Here is a 17,486-nt window from a genome sequence, read left to right as displayed (position 1 = left end):
TCCATCTCATCATTGGGCCTTTTCCTTTTTTCTTTTTTCTACGCTAGCTTGATGGCTTATTTTTTAGGGTATACCGTGACTGAAACAGGTACGTGTCAAGCGCGCCAAGAGGAACAGACAAATGTTAAAAGATAATCAATTTTTTAAAATAAAACAACTTTCCACGTATGATTGTCAGTATCATGGAAATAAAATAACGTATTTATTCCTTCTCTGGGGCCTGGTACTAAACGACGGTGGTTGAGGACCACTGTTATACGTGACACAGTATGGATGATGCCCACGTCACACGCGCAATTTCTCTAAGAGAGTTGTCAACAGCTTCTCTTACAGCTGGAAGAAGAGAGGCGAACTCAGTGATTAGCTGGTGACCTGGTAGACCCAGCTGTATTTGCACTTGGACTTACAGTTGCACTGAGTCCACACACTGGGGATCAAGACCATAGCAGATTGAGAGGGTCCTGGAGCAGTAAAGGGCACTTTCTAAAGTCTTGTCTTCTGACAAAAAAATCAGACCACTTGTCCCCACCTGGCAGGACATCGAGGTCCTGAAGGCAATCAAGAAAGCTCTGAAACTAGGGCTGGGCAAAACAATTATTTTTGTAATCAATTAATCTAGCAAATATTTTTTCAATGCATCGATTAATCTAATGATTACTTTTTTCAATTAAATTGCGACTGTGATTATTTCCCCATAATTTGACCTATATATCAATTTACATTTGCTAATTTATGTATCTCAATGGAAAAACATACATTTCTTCTTTCCAATACATTTTTATTGCTCTTAATGACCAAATTCGAAAATACAATTCAAGTAATGAATACAGCAGTGCAATCTGATGCCAGAGGTAGCATTTGACAAAAAATAAAATAAATAAAATTCTGTCTTTCAATAAATAAAACTGTTGTGCAAACACAATCTGAATCAAAATGTTATCAACAATAAATAAATAAAATATAAACAGCAGCAGCAGCAGTGGTGTCCTTCTTGAACCAAAAAAATATAAACATTTACTTTGCTTTCTGCAAAAATGTTTCCAACAACTGAAAAAAGCCTTTCAGATGGCATTGATGTAGCAGGTACGGCCAAATGTTATTTGGCTAAAGCAGCCAGTGTGGGGAATCTTGTTGCGTTATCCTTCCATCATTTAAGGGAGTCATTGTCCCTTGTGATAGGTGTTTCCCCAAAATACAACAGTATTTCCTTCCTCACGGTCTCATTGTCCCCGTCCTCATCCTGGTCCATGACTTTGTTGCTGTCTTCCTCCTCAAAACTTGAGCCCAACAAAGTGTCCAACGCAGACCTCTTCTTTGGTGGGGGGATTTGCTGAGGCTTCCTGCCCCACAGCTGCCTGCTGCAGCTATGCTCTCTGCTCCCTTTTGAGATCAAGTGCAACACTGTGTGTTGAAAGGAATCTCAGTTTTCGGAAACATGGATCAAGGGCAGCAGCAATGAGTGACACATTTTTCCCATCCTCTTGAATTGCAGATACCTCCGGCTGCCAACTTGACAAGATTTCCCCTTATGCATGGCTCTGGAACAGGTTCGCAGCTGCAGGATCAGTTTTGGGTGCATTTCAGGAGACCTTTCAGTGGGGGGGAACAGAAGTTGTGACATAAGATTGTCCACTAAGAAAAACAGTAGCTTGCTCATAAGGCTTGAGCACCTCCTTCAGTTCATCCAGAAGAATCCACTGATCATTTTTCAGATCAAGGTAATGTTTCCCACGGTGTGTGACTTCTGGATCTGACAGCGTCGCAACGACTGGCCATCGCTGTTCTAACAGACGTTCAACCATATAGTATGAACTATTCCATGTGACAGCTACATCTAGCTGGCTCACTTTTCCTGATGTGCTTCACGAGGCCCTGTGCAGCTGATAGTGCCTTATCAATCATGGGGTCCTTCACTGCATGGTTTACAACGAGCTGCAGTGTATGCCCAGCACACCGATAAGATACCACTCCAAACTTCTCTTCGAGGATGAAGTGCTGCGACTATGTTACTTGCATTATCATATACAATGGCGAGGACGTTATGCAAGAAAATGTTGAATTTTTCTGCCACCTTCCCCACCCAGGAGACAATGTTTTCTGCAGTGTGTCGCTGTTCAATTGGCAGTGTTTTTGTATTGAAGGAGATAAGATCCCAATTGTCACCAATGAAATGACAAGTTACTCCTAAGTAGGCCAAGCATCAGTGGTAAGGGAGATTTTGGATGTGGCCTTTTGTAGTTTGTTCCTTAGTGTCTCCACTGAAGTTTCATACTTTCTCTCCATCATACTTGTCAAATGGTGCCTAAAATGCAGAGTGTAAGCTGACTGAAAATTGGTCAGCATTTCTTTGAATCCCTTGCCCTCAGCCATAGCAAGTGGCCTTATGTCTTTCACAATCATAGATAGGACACTCTCAGTCAGTACAGCAGCCCCCTGCGGGTGCAGAAAGTAGTCCTCCACACTTTTCTGCTTAGTCCTGAAAACATAAATCACACACACAGCACACAGATTAATAAAAATATTCTTAAAAAGTATTATATATTAATAATACAAAGAATAATAAGAGGATTTTAACATATCCTAATCATACTGTCTACTACCATTGTTTAAATCAGCAAGCAAACAAATCCTATGTGTGTAGTTAATCTGTCACAGCATGACAGTGACCAATTACAAAATCAAAATTACAAAAAAGAAATAACAAAACAACAATCAATGTAGTACAATAAACTAATACTAATAAAGTGCAAAACAAAGCAGTCAGTCATAATGTACAACAAAACAAGAAAAGACAAAAAAGTTGAAAACTTACAGTTTGGTTTTTTCATCTGCACAAGCTGCTCCCGGACGCCGCCTTTTGAGGTGCTGGTGCATAGCCATCATGCTTTTCTGATAGGCCATTTCCATTTTACAATGCCGACAAACAACAGAGTCGCTCCCTTTTACTGTACAATAGTCCCATAGCTTTGAAATACACGTTCTTTTTTTGCTGAGCTCAGCGTCAGCTGACTAACTGGCATTGCTGCTGCGACTCGCTGCCGCCATTATTGTTTTGGTCGGACGACGCATTGACATACAGTTTTTGCGTCAACGTGTTTTTTGCGTCAAGGTATTCGATGACGTTGACGCGTCGCCCCAGCCCCCCTGGCACCTGAAGAGGGAGATACTGGGCTGTGCAACTCCATCAAGTCCTGCATTGTGTATTACCTCAACAGCAAATACAAAGACCCATCCACTAGTGACCTATTGGACATCACCTCCTTACTGGATCCTCGCTTCAAAGCCAGGTACATCTCAGGTGAAAAACTTGATGCACTGAAGCATAAAATCTTTGCCCAGTGATCAGGCCAGCTGTTTGCCTGAGCTGCCTGACCACTGAGCTTGCAGACCGAGGGGAGGCAGCAGTGGCAGTGCCACCCACAGCTAAAAAGAGGAAATCTCTGGTGAGCTACTTTGAGCACAGCACACCTACAGCAACCACTACACGCACACAGAAGGACGCAGTAGAAACTGAGCTTTTGAGCTATTTGTTGTCAATTTGTGTAGAGAGTGATGCTGGCGTCTTTGAAATGGTGGAGAAATCATGAAGTTAATTTTCCAGCATTGAGCCACGTGGCAAAGAAGTACCTTTGTGTGCCAGCCACCAACTCCCCTTCCGAAAGCAAGTTTAGTTGCAGTGGGAACATTGTAACTTGCCACAGGGCATGCCTAAAACCTGACAGTGTTGACAGGTTAGTTTTCCTGGCACAAAATCTGTCATTTGTACAGAAGTTGTTTTTTTAATTTTTTGTTTTCATTTGTTTTTTCTCTTTTATTATTTGAGGTGTGCACAGAGATACCTTGTCTACTTAAGTATTTGAAATTTGCACAGAGCTGCACTTAAGTTTCTGTTAACATGTTTTATTTGAAATGCGCACAAAGAAGGAATGCCATGTTTACATGTTTGCTGAAATTTGCACAATGAGATGCACTTAAGGTTCTGTTAACATGTTGTATTATTTACAGAACTGTCAACCTCAGTGGAAAAGTGTTTATTGTTACTGTTAAAATTGTAACAGTATTGTATTTTTGAATTAATTACTGTATATTTTTGTCATGCAGGAAATGGATCTGTTTTATTTCACTCAAGGATTTTCATTTCATATATGAGCCAACTTTTGTGTCCAATTTGTTTTATACATTTTGATATTGTTAATAAAGGTGCCTGTATGACATTTGGCATGTGGCTTAAACTTATAACTGACTGTTTGTGTTTTAAAGGGTTTGCTTCTGGGAAAAAAATGAATCTAATATGCAATAATGCTTTGGGGAAACCCCAACTACAGAAAAAATATCGATATCGAGTATCGCCATTCAGCTAAAAAAATATTGAGATATGACTTTTAGTCCATATTGTTTAGCCCTAACTTGTAGGCCATGACCCATTTAGTGCACCTCTTTATGACAGGAAGTTACAGACCTCACAGATCATTTTTGGGAAATATGAGAGGTTTTCCTCCAGAGAACTGCTAGAAAGTCAGACAATACGGCCTAAAAGATGGACGAAAACTTTGTGCACTGCAAGCTGTGCTGGATGAATGGGTCTTACACATGACTAGCACTTGGGTGACTGGAGTTCGTACGAGGTTTGTTTAGAAGTTTTTGTTTTAGACTTAGTCTTTTTTTTTTTTATTTCAGGTAATTAAAAGAATATTTACAGGATTTCAGTTGCAGTTTGTTTAGGTTTAGGCCAGGAAACTCCCTGGTTTGGTTTAGGAAAAGATAAAGGATTACTGTTCGGTCAACACTCACTTCTGTTTTTACACAGGATACAAAAAGGGATAATCACAAAACATAAAAATCATCTATGTTTGAAGTGACAAGAAACCCAATGTGAGCCAACAAGACAGCACAACAGCAACATAACCTATGTCAAAGTACATTATGTTGTCATTTCACAGACCTGAAACCATTACCAGTTTGGTTATTCACCAAAAATGCTTTTTCAGCAAAGTTAGTGAGCAGTTATTAAGTTCTGACCTCATTGCCATAGACCATCAGATGGTGTGTGGTTGTGAGGGACTTGAAGACAACCACCCAGCTGGTGTTCGTGGTCCTCTCAAACAGTGTGTCAGCCAGCTGAGGGATGTTCACATTCATCTCATTTGTGCACTGAATCAAGTCTGAGGGAGAGAAAGAGAGAAAAGGGGGGGTGTAAATCAATGAACAGTATCTGACAAGACTTTGGCAGCCCATCATTGTCTAATTCCCCTCACATAACAACACTAAAGATGTTTCACGTTGTTGCTTTAGCAAGTGTCTTTAACCACAGTGAGCTGGAACTAGACATAGCTTCTGGTGATGGAAAAAAAAAAAAAAAAACATAGTAAGAAACACTTTGAGGAACAGGTGTCGGGTCAATTTGTGCTCTCTAATAACATTAACGTTAAGCTGATGTCATGGATGCAGATCCCCCAATTTCTGAAAAACATGAATTGCAGCCCCAATACAAATACCCTAAATTATTAAAAATTGAACAAATGTTTTTACAGACTTCATTTTAGTCACATCCAAAAAGAAATGATTGAAATGATGAAACAAATAATGTTTGACAAATATATTTCTGACTCCACATTCCATCTCTAGGTCTCCTCCACTGTAATGCAAACGAATGGGTAGTTTCTTACATTAAATCCAACATATTGTGCTATTAGAACTGTATTTTTTTGTTAACTGTTTACCAGCATAACTGGCATTGTAAGAACATGATCAGTTAGTTTACACAACTTGGCTAGGGCTTCATATTTTGATATACATCCATATCAATTAATCATGCATAAAGTAATCCCATACACTGGGAGAAAAGGAAGATGGTGAGAAGAACTGGGGATCTGGCAGGGTTGGAGGGAGGCGAAAGATAAGAACATGAGTAGACATTACATGCCTGAGCCCCTTAAAATTATTATTTACTGATATAACAGTAAAGATAGCAGTGATACGTGCTGTTGGCTGTTTAGGACAAATTTCTTTGTCTGTCTTGTCCGACAGTACATTGCCTATATGTCTCCGTCTGTGTTTTATTTAGCAGTCACTTTCATCACTGTTCTGTGAATCTGTTCCTGAATGTTTTTTTATCAAGTTTGAGAAATGCCAAAGGGCAGCAATGTTAATGAACCACAGCTGGGAAAGATAAACGTGTTGCAATGTGTACACGTTTGCATGTGCACACACAAAATGACACTTGCATTTTCCAGCAGCAACCTCAAACATACAGACCAGACAAGGGTTTCTGCAGGTTTTAACAAGTCGAATTTAAGACTTTTTAAGACCTTTTTAAGACCATTTTGAACTAAATTTAAGACCTACATAAAGTACGAAAAAGTAAGGAAAAGTGTCGTCCCAGAATTACTTTAGAAAATAAACATCTTTTTACATCCAAATTTGTTGCTAAAATGTTTAGAAACAGTGTTCTAAATCCAAAGCATCTCCGCTTTCAACATCGGAGTTGTGCCAAAGATGGTTTGAATGTTGCTTGAATCGGAGTTCAGGTCGAGCAGAATTAGATGACCTTGGACTGGGAAATGGTGACAAAGGCGTACAAAAGTGTGTGATAGTGTGACTTGGCTGGAAACGTTTAAAAGCTAACTGGTGTTTTTTTTTTCTGATTTTATGTGTGACACCAGTGCTTTCACACTGAGTGTGCCCAAGTTGAGGGTCTTCTTGCAGAGTGCACACCGCACATCAAATTCATTATTAGTTACGGCTTTTAACCAACTGAATGCTGGTTGTTCAAGCCAACACTTTTTAAATTTACATTTTCCCATAGTCGTTGCAGATTCTGCACTCTAAGACTTTCCGGAACTGGCGAAGTGTGCAGTGATAAATTCCAACCAGGCTGTTGGCAAAATGGCAATTACGATCCTGGTTACTTCAGAAAGAAGTACAACACACAGATCTAACTGTATCTCGCCAACACATTTCCGAAAAACAAACAAAAAAAGGTGATGACAGAAGCAGTTAATGAACATACATATCTAAAACTTGACTAAATATAATTTGACCTATATGCAAAATATGGACATATTTAAAACTTTTTAAGACCTAAAATTGAGATTGTCAAATTTTAGACATTTAAGACCCTGCAGAGACCCTGTAGAAACCCTGTATATAGCTAATATGGCACTGAACCACACAGGCCAGACAATATATAGTTAAGATAGCACTCATGGGCACTTATAATTTTGAAACAAGACATGATTTCTGGTATCTCAGTCAATGTTTAGATACATTTCAGGACTAACAGACTACAAGATTAAAAGCTGACTATAGCTCATAGGCATATGTTTTGTACAGCCAGAGCCTTGTAGCAGAGTATGATGATGCACAGGACAGAGGTGAAAAGGTCCCTCCCATCACGTGCCCTACCAACTCTTCATCTCATTTCTGCCAGAAAAACAGCATCTGTCCCAAGCAACGAGAGCCAAGGAGCTGATTACAACCATGGGCCTCACTCGCCAATATCTTCTTAAGAATCTTCTTAGATTCTTTCTTAAGTTGTTCTTAAGAGGTTCCTTAACCCTATGTCAGATTCATCAACGCGTTCGTAAGCCTCAGAATTGTTCGCAGCTGTGCTCCTACATTGATGAATGCTTGAGAACGCTTGCCAGGATACAATTTAAAATTCTCTGTAAATTACCAAAAATATGAAACAAACAAACAAATAAATAAGACAGAATTATCACTGTAATATTGCACTTTACTGAATTGCACAAGAGAAGAAAACACAACCATGCAAACATGTCGGCACTGAAATGTGCATAACAGTACTCCTGAGTGTTCGTAGGATTTGTTCTTACCCAAGAAAAAATCCTGGATAAGAAAAAAATTCATAAATGCCACAATCTTCGTTAAGTCTTCGTAAGTGGGACTTAAGAACAAATTTTTTCGTAAGAACGGTTCATGAATGAGGCCCAATGTTTATATGATTTTGAAAAAAAAAATTTAACTCACAGGGTGTGGGTCGTTGTGTTGTTGTAGTTACTGTCTGTGGCAACTTACAGAAAAAAATCTGCTAATGAGGCAAAAGGCACTGTGATGCTCTGCCCTCCTGACTGAGTCTTCATTAAACGTTCCTCTGGAAAAAAGCATCCCTCTCAAGTGAGAGCCAGACAGAGTCCTCTATCTACTGATGGTGATTATGTGATGTAATTTAGAGCACTGAGACATGTTTAGAGTTATGGGGAAACTGTGGGGAAACATAAAAAGTGGTTTTGATGTGTACCATCAAGCCAATTTAATTCTGCAATGTTGGCATGCTGTATGAAATTACACACTGGAGCTGCTTTATGCCAGCGCTGTTTGCGACCCTTCGGTGCCCGATACTGCAGAATCTCTGTGTGAAAAGGGCTACAGCCTCATGAAATCCTGTGGGAAACACCGATTGCCTCTTACTTACAGACATCTGAGCATCTGATTTGTGGCCTGACAGGGCATACATCTTTAACATGGCTGCGTTCCTCCCTCCATGAAGGTAATGTAGTAATACCAGAGCTCATCAGACAGCCCATACATCTTGACACAAATAGAGCCATCTCTCAGTGCTATGTGCTCAATCTTGACTGCAGACTTAACACTTGAACATTATTCATCTTCTTCTAGGAAAATATCTACCATTGGATGCCTGGTAGTTTAATAAAGTATATGGTTTGATATTCTAGATTAGGATAAGGTATTAAGACTTTGGGTTTTTAAAATTGCAATGGATACAGCTAGTGGGAGTGGAAGGATAAGGCGCTTAACTGCCGTGACCACATGGCAAACAAACAAAACTAAGAGAGATCAACCCGAAATGTCCTTAGAAGTAAATGCTCGACTATAGATGTGTACTTTATATGACCCCACTTCCAAAAACATGAACTATCCCTTCAAGACCAGTGGCTTTTCTCTTCTACCGCTGCCCCTGTCTCTCATAATTGTCTTTGCTGGTAAGTGTTGCTGGCTGGGTTGAACTACCTTGTGGTATTCTGAAAATGTGTCAGAGTAACTGTTGCTCCTCCCTGTTTGCGAAACGGCCTAAAATCTACTGTTACGGAAACAGAAGTGAAACAGCTAGAAGTAAGCAAAATGTCAGGGCTCCGCAAATATTACATTGATCTCTCTCTTCTCTCCTCTCCTGTTATTGAAGCATCTAGAGGGTTTTGATTGTCTTTGATTACTAATTCTAGTAGTGGAACTTTTCCACTTGGCGTATTTTGTTTTGGTCACTGTTCTTTGTAATATTGCTGTATAATTCAGTAAAATAATTCATCCAGATGTTGCCATTTTGTATTGCCAGTTGATCTTGTTGTGTTTTGTTTAGAGTGCTCCACTTCTGCCAGAACTGGTTTGACTCTAAAGATTCTTCTATTTCAGAGAGCTGGGTTCTGGTGTGTTGGTCTTTCTTTGCTCTCAGTGTGCATTTGTATTGTTTCAAGGTGTCGTAGTAATGAAGGCCTATATTTTGGTTATTTGTATCTCTCTGTTTTTCGTTTGATGACTTTCTTAAAGTTTTCCTTATATTTTTGCAATCATTATCAAAACATTTGTTATATATTTGTTCTGGTTTTTGATTAGAGGTTTTCAAGTTTGATATTTTTGCCAATTTATCAAAAATTGCATTAATTTTACCCACAGCAGTGTTTACACCATCATTCTTGTGGGGAAATATTTCAGAAAGAAATAAATCGATTGAATATTGGATTTTGGCATTTTCAAATGCCTTTTGGTAGCTCTCCATGCTGTCTGATTTCCATCTGTATTGAATGTGTGGTGTTATACAGTTCACTGGGTTTAGATGCCTTATAGTTACTGTGTGCCCTCTTCAGATAGACCATGATCTTGCTGTGGTCTGAGAGGGGTGTGAGTGGGTTGATTGTGAAAGCTCTGACAGACACTGGGTCTAGATCTGTTATGGCATAGTCTACTGCACTACTGCCAAGAGCTCAACTAAATGTGTAACGGCCCAGAGAATCTTCTCGTAACCTACCGCTGACCATATACTGACCCAGAAAGCAGCAGAGCTGTAAAAGCTGAGTACCACTTGTGTTTGTAATTTTAGCAAAATTGTGTCTTGGGGGGAGTTCGGGGAGAGGAAGGCAGGTTCCTCCAGGTAGGGCTAGGTGCTGATCTCCCTGGATGTTTATAGTGTCAGCTTTCTCTCCAGTTCTAGCGTTCAGGTCCCCACAGACTAGCACGTTTACAAAAGTTTTAAATTGGTTTATTTCCCCCTCTAGAGTGGAAAAAACATCTTCATTGTAGTAGGGGGATTCTGAGGAGGGTATGTAAATAGCACATAGGTAGACATGTTGGTCTGCACTTATTATTTCTTTGTTAATTTTCAGCCAAATAGAGGATTCTGCTTTTTTTTTGATACTTTGAAATGAATGGGTTAGTTCTGATCTATACCAAATAATTATGCCTCCTGAATCCCTACCCTGGGTTACTGTTTATAGTGTAATTGATGGGATAATAATCTCACAGTAACTGCAAGGACAACCAGTGGAACTGTCTTCTCTGTACCTTGTACCTTTTTCTATGTCTCTTGTAAGACGGTGATATCAGAGTCTTTTACTTCTCTAATAAAATCTGGATTTCAGCATTTTAATCCAAAAGCAGATGATCTAAGGCCTTGAATGTTTCAACATGTTATTTGAAAAGATTTCATCTTTAAAGGTGTTCTGTTTTAAAAATAAGATGAACACTAAAATAACAATAATAAAAAAAACAAGAAATAAACAACTAAGTTAAATTAAACTAAATTAGGGATTTGGGGGGACAGTTTAGAATGCATGATGTATGTATATATGATTCTATCTTCCACATTTTACGATCAGATTCTTATTCGTTAAGGTTCTGTCTCTGCTCTTCCATTATGTAGTCTCTCTCTGTCTCATTATTTTCGGTTAAAGTTTCACTTTATGCATCTTATCTACCACCCACACCACTCCAAGGGTTACATCCCTCATATATATAAAATACATATATACAAATGTATATTCGAATCCCGGCTCCCCTGGGCGGAACTGAGCTACATGTCGAAGTATCCTTGAGCAAGATACTGAACCCCAAAGTTGCTCCTAATGTGCAGATGCCATCAGTAAGGGTCCTGCGCTGGTCCTGCGCTGGCAACTCATCCAGGGTGTAACCTGGCCTATGCCCATTGTGTGTAACTGGATTTGGCCCCAGTAAGCCCTGCAGCCCCCCTAGGGGCAAACAGCAACATCCCGCGACCCTCACGGATAAGCGGAAAGAAAACGAAACTAAACAAAACAAATGTATTAATAATACATCAAATCATACAGACATACTGGAGATTCACTTACTACGTGAATTTACTGTCAGAATGCAAAATTTGGGTTTCATGTTTTGATCCCAATCCAGCTCACAGTTCAATATAGAACAGGGATGGGCAACTTTAATGATAGAGTGCCAAAAAATGTTATCCTCACTACCTGAGGGCCAGATTGTAATCGCGCACTTCCACCAGTAGAATACCACATCATTCAATTAGCCAATTTAACACAGAGACAAATCATTCACATTCCTGAGTGATATACAATTATTTCAGTGCAATGACGTCTCAAAAATCATTAATTAATAAAAATAACACAGGCACAAAATGCAACAGTAATAACAAAAAGCAATATTCATGTTTGATGTGCATTTCTACTCTCTGCCCTCCTATTCCATGACATGTTACATATTCAAGGCATGATATATGTGCCACATTCATGAAGGAGCATTGGGAGATTTTGAGCACAGAAAAATATATTTGGCTACCACATATATTCTCAAGATGATTTTTCCCTGGGTAAAACATAATTTCATTTGCGGAAACAGAAATATATTCTGTGCTCAATAAATGTATTTGCATGTTTGCTTTTATGCATTTTAAGGTGCAGTAATAACCTCTGCGCTCTCACAGACTCTTGCTGCCTTGCTCTCAGTCTCTCCTTCTGTGTGCTCAACTTCGCCTGCATACTAGCTCAAGTTAGCACTGCGTTAACAAGCTAATCTGAGTTTAGCGTCTGATCTCCAAGTCTCCCACAGGGTTGACTTTGTGGCATATTTATATGGCTGTGCCAACTTGAGCGAGTATACTCCATCACTGCTGCACTCTGTCCTGTGCTGCAGCAGCGTAGTTACGCGCGAGTGACAACTCCAGCCCAGACGCGTTGAAGTCCAGCAGGCTCTGCAGGGGTTTGATATAGTAAGTAGCCGCCCACAGTGTCTCCACCTTGCTGAGTTTTTTGTCTTCCAGCTCCTGCGGCAGATGCTTTCTGATCCACGCGTGGCCTTCATTTACGCAGCGCACTCGGTGCCGCTCCTTTTGTGGATGAATGCAGGCTCAAAGGAGTAATCATGCACGCAAAGGAGTCCGTGAAAGGGGAAATAGGAGAACCGTGTGTAAGATAAACTCTGGCCATGCACGTGGTCAAGGTATGTGACGTCCAGGTGAAAGGGCAGTCCGAGTCGGAGCGCATCCTTGTAGTGTGCTCCGGTGTTATCCACGGAGAGGCCATGGAGAGCAAGCGTGGAATTATGAAACAGGCTCCACTAACGCCTCTCTATTAATTTAAAAGGATAGATGTTTGTTCCTCGTCTTTTTGAGGCTGGAGGTATGGGGTGTGATCCGGGGCGGAGACATAGCCCTGTCTCTCATCAAGGTACAAATTGTTTACATAATGGTCCTTACGATAACACTGTTAATTGTTGATAATTGGAAATCCTGGGCCACATTGAGTGAGGATGAGGGCCGCATGCAGCCTGCGGGCTGCCAGTTAAACATCCCTGATATAGAGTGATGAAAATGGTGACTTTAAACCACAGAGAAGTAAACAAATCATGACAATTGTTTGCAAGCACATTCAATGCAGTACCTTATGGCAAGGAAAGCTTAATGTAAGCTGCATTTGAAGTGGTAAGTAGAAACAGTAAGCCAAACAACGTAAAAGGAGATACAAGTTGTAAGAAGCTGGTTTTACAGTTTCGGGGAAGGTTCATGGACGATTATCAAAAAAGGGAGGCTTCTCAAGTATCTGTGCAAGGATGCCTGACTGACAGCATGACTGACAGTTTACTCAGAACATGAGAAAGGAGGTAACAAGTACACTCTTTCACAAGATGGATTTAGAAGTGCTACTGTGCACTGGTTTAACTGTAATCACAGGGCAAATTAACTCACATTGCAGAAACACTTTTCTTTGTTACAGCTGTACATCAGTTCTGAGTTTCTACATATGACACTATAACGGATTTGACTTGGGTCTCTGCGAGGCAGAGAACTAAAGTCATTCAACTGTGGCAACATAAGTTCTTTCAAGCCCCATGATAAACAATGATACAGCTGGCTGACATGATAATGGAAAAATGCACTGCAAAAAAAAAAAACAAAAAAAATCAAAAATAAAATAATGTGCTACGATACAATAGCCACTGAGGGCAAACAGGTGTGTGTGTGCGATGGAGCTGTGAAGTGAATGAATAGATTAGATACGTCAATTATGCCCTTTCCATCTTAATAAAGGGCTGAATTTTCTTGCAATTTTGATCTCTTGTGGTAGGACAAAACCAAAGGTTCTATGCCTTTTTTATTAAATACATTTCCATAGTTACATTTTATTGTATGAATTGTCAACATTCAATAAAAGCATTGAGAGTCAAATATAATAGGTTGTTCTGTGTCTCATGTCTGTCTTCTTTATTAAAAAAAACATCACATAGAGTTGGTTCAAAATCAACCCTGGATCCCTGGACTAGGGTTTAGTTTTGTTTTTGCTTTATGACAGCTTTTGAATTTAAGCCTTTGCTTTTGCATCTTTACTAAATGGGTTTACTTCCTTTCTGGATAATAGCAGTTGCTCAGATGAATCTCAGTTTGGAAATCATGTGAAATTCCAAGATGTCGTGATGATAATGTGAGGTGCATTCCATTGGCCAACTATTTTCGCTGGACTCGTGCATTCTTGTAATCAGAGGTATAATTGCCAGGAAATCCATCCCAGCCAATCTCACATTTGATCAGTTTGACTTCCCTGTGCTCAGGGAAGGGGTGGGTTTATGTAATGACTTTCTGTTGACTGTTTAATCTCGGCAGAGCTTATGAACAAGAACACCAAGAGAACACTTCCTGCTTCAGGAAATGCCTGTTGTGGCTTGAGGTGCACATGGAGCCCTTGAATCTTTACCCACATCAGTGCAAAATTGAAAGAATTTTGTGATTTTCGATTGGAGAGCTGGCAGGAGACAGGCTAGAGGTGTCTGCAATAACGCAATGATTACCTTTGCCTTGCTGTACCGACATGTGGTGATAGTACTTTCTGGTATAGTGGGGCAGCTTAGCTGAAAAATTGTGCACTTTGTGTGTAAAGCATGAAATTTGGTACAGTTAAGGCCAAAGGCATTCTGAAAAAAATGGATATCGGGCCATGGTGAATTTTCAACATGGTGGCCGTGGTGGCCATTTTAAAAGTGGATGCCACTGACAGCAGTATTCACATCAATTTTCTTATTTGCATGGTATAAAATTATGTTGAAGCTCTTGATAGTTAATTTACATACCTAGTTTAAGGAAGTTTATACAAGAATAATACTTATAAATCAATTAAAATTCAAGATGGCTGCCACGATCACCATGAACATTGTAGTTGTAATAAAGTTTCATATATTGAATATCATATGGTCAATCTTTATAAATATACATTTTATCATGCAGAAATAAAATCTGCAATGTGTAATCAGCCCAGAATTTTCCTTTGTTCTCACAATTCAAGACAGCCACCATTTACTTGCAGATAACAGACACAAATGTAAGCAGTGCTAGTTAAAATTAGCTAAAGGGAATTTAGTTTAATTTCAATCTTTTTCTTCACAAATACCTAAGTCTCAAAAATAGTGACATGATGATGTCACCTTCAAGTCCTTCAATTCATTGGAAAATCCAATGTGACTTGACAATTGCAACATGCAACAAGTTCATATTTGTCATATGCTCGGCTCTAGGTAGGCTTACAACTAGATAAATAAAACGTATTTGAAACTTATTTTGTTATTACAATTATGTCACAACTAGATAAATAAAACTTATTCAAGAAAAACCCTTATTCCTCCCCCACTGACACCCTGTTCCCCATCAATAGTTAACATGCTAATGTGCTAATATCACGTTTCAAATGGTGGATTGCTGTTAATATAAGACTACTTGATAGAAAGATACCCCAGAATCATGTCTGCTTTATTTAGGCTTGAAAATAGATAACCTTACTTTTGAAAAACCCTTATTTTCCCATTAACACTCTGTTCAACATAAATAGTTAACCTGCTAACATGCTAATACTATGTTTCAAATGGTGGACTGCTGTCCTCAACAAGCCACCCCTTACTGATCTGTCCTCAATTTCTCCATGCACACATGAAGAAGCTGACATTCGCATGTTATGACATGTGGCCCATGCAGCACAAAATTGTCAACAGAAAATTATGATCCTAACTGTTGATACCGATGTTGTGGATCTAGCTGTGGCAGCTGCTCAAGATCTAAAGGCAGGGGATGAGCTTTGGTTGGCATTTGGTACTGGAAAGAGTTTATGATACCAAGCAGCCCTTGAAACCTCAGCTGCCATTGGGCCTGAGAAGGCACATGCTAGTATCAAGCTTTGCTGGGCATGTGAAAAAGACTGCATGGCTGGGTGGGTTGTCTTTCCGGAGCTTACAAATGCTGTATTAGAATTATCCTCTGCCCCACATGACATTCTACAGGAGGTAATGGCAACTATTTCGCAACTTATGGCAACTTATAATCCTGCTCTATGATCGAACCAGCATATCCACAGACATAGACCAAGCTAGGAGGAAGTGCACCACATGCAGTCAATCTCTCCAACAAAGACTGCCCTAAAGGAGCGTGTTAAGAGGGCAGTCTATCAAGGAGGCCATGGATGGGGTCAGATGCTGGTGTCAACACCAGAACTTCCTTCTCCTTGTAGTAGGGCTGGTCAAAGGCATCTGAGGGTCATTATGAACCATTTTGGACATGCCCACCTGATGCAGGCCAGTCCAGCTATGAAGCTCCTGCAAATGTATGAAGGGTTGTGTTAAGCAGTGTAAGCTGCCTTTGACTGCACAGCTCTCTGTTACTGTGAAGAGGATTGCTGAGAGTCTTCCACAACTGACCCAAAGTTTGGACAGTTACTATTGTCAGTTAGGCCTATCTTGCATTGTGAGCTTCCAAAAAGGCTAAATACTAAAGTTGCCACCTGAATTCCTAATCATAGAAATGTGTAATTTGACCCAAATATCATTCATATCACAGGAATCCATGAAACTTTGAAGCTGTAATGATTTTCAAACCAGTCATCTTGAAAAATAACAGCCATCTTGAAATTACCTCCAAAGAGGTAAATAAATGCAGCAAACTATCCGATCAATATCATATTATAATCAACACACAAAAGAAAATTCACATGGTAAATGGTGGCCACCACGGCCAAATTTCACGCTTTTATCACAAAGTGCACAATTCTTTGGAATTATGCTGTCAAGCCACCCCACTAGTAATGATTTTGTCAAGAGATATACTGTACAAAATAGCTAAATTTAACAGATTGCCAAGAAGCAGGTGACAACCCTGTGTTACTTATTGTCTACAACATTACTGTGGTCTCTGGTGGATTAAAGGAACAAGCACGTCATGGTAGCTAGTTGGAGTTGTGCTATTGAATCTCTCAGGGCTTTCAGAGTCACAGTGGGCTTCAACCAGCTCAGCTGGCGGACAGGGCATCAGCAATCCTTTGAGGGCCGTCACTTGATGCCACTGCAGTCACATGCTCCTTGTTGCAGAACTGCATTCAGTGTGGAGAGAGTGAGGCGATGGGGTAGGGCCTCTGGGAGGGCCCAAAGGTATGAATGAATATTAGTAGGCCTGCCATTATGTTTCAGGTTAACTGTGTACACAGTAAAGTTAAAAGAACAAGTTAAAAGAAGGAAGCAAGAAAAATACACCTTCACCTATGTTGTAAGGCCAAAATAGAAGATGGGGGAGATTAGTTGGGGATGAAAATTTTGAACAGTCTCGACCCCATAGTAAACCTGTATGTAAACACATGCTATACAAATTCCGTCTGAAAGAGTTACATGGTGTTGATGTAGAACCATGTAAAACCCAAACCACAACCCAGCCAGGTGAGTGAGATCTTTCAAACAGTAACAGTTTCATTCCATACTGATTTGCATTTAGGTCAGGGTGTGGGTGAGACTGTCAGTAAGCCTCATAGACTGCAACCTGTAGAAAACAGCAAAGAAATCTATCAACCACAGAAGCAGGGAGGCTTTCACTATACTGACTGCTTTTAACAAGTAGTGCTGGGCGGTACACCGGTTTACAACAAATACCGGTGTATATTTTCATTATGATATGATTTTTTTTATATACACCGCCATACCGGTGTATTTGATTACACAACGTTCGGATA

The 17,486-nt window shown here is 39.9% G+C and overlaps 1 protein-coding gene across 14 annotated transcripts in view; it reads right to left on the bottom strand.

Moving 5' to 3' along the window:
- The window catches only part of picalma (phosphatidylinositol binding clathrin assembly protein a), a 58,545-nt gene that overhangs the window by 30,194 nt on the left and 10,865 nt on the right, over window positions 1-17,486 (bottom strand). For all 14 annotated transcript variants that reach the window (XR_005078462.1, XR_005078464.1, XR_005078466.1 and 11 more), the window contains exon 3: window positions 5,020-5,162. Coding sequence is in view for 2 of the 14 variants with exons in the window: in XM_037118923.1 (XP_036974818.1) it covers window positions 5,020-5,162 (143 nt within the window). In the remaining 12 variants the exon portion in view is untranslated. The remainder of the gene's footprint in view (window positions 1-5,019; window positions 5,163-17,486) is intronic.

Source organism: Acanthopagrus latus, chromosome 13, assembly GCF_904848185.1.
Source record: "Acanthopagrus latus isolate v.2019 chromosome 13, fAcaLat1.1, whole genome shotgun sequence".
Lineage (NCBI taxonomy): Eukaryota > Metazoa > Chordata > Actinopteri > Spariformes > Sparidae > Acanthopagrus > Acanthopagrus latus.
This window is presented reverse-complemented; position numbering and strand designations above follow the sequence as displayed.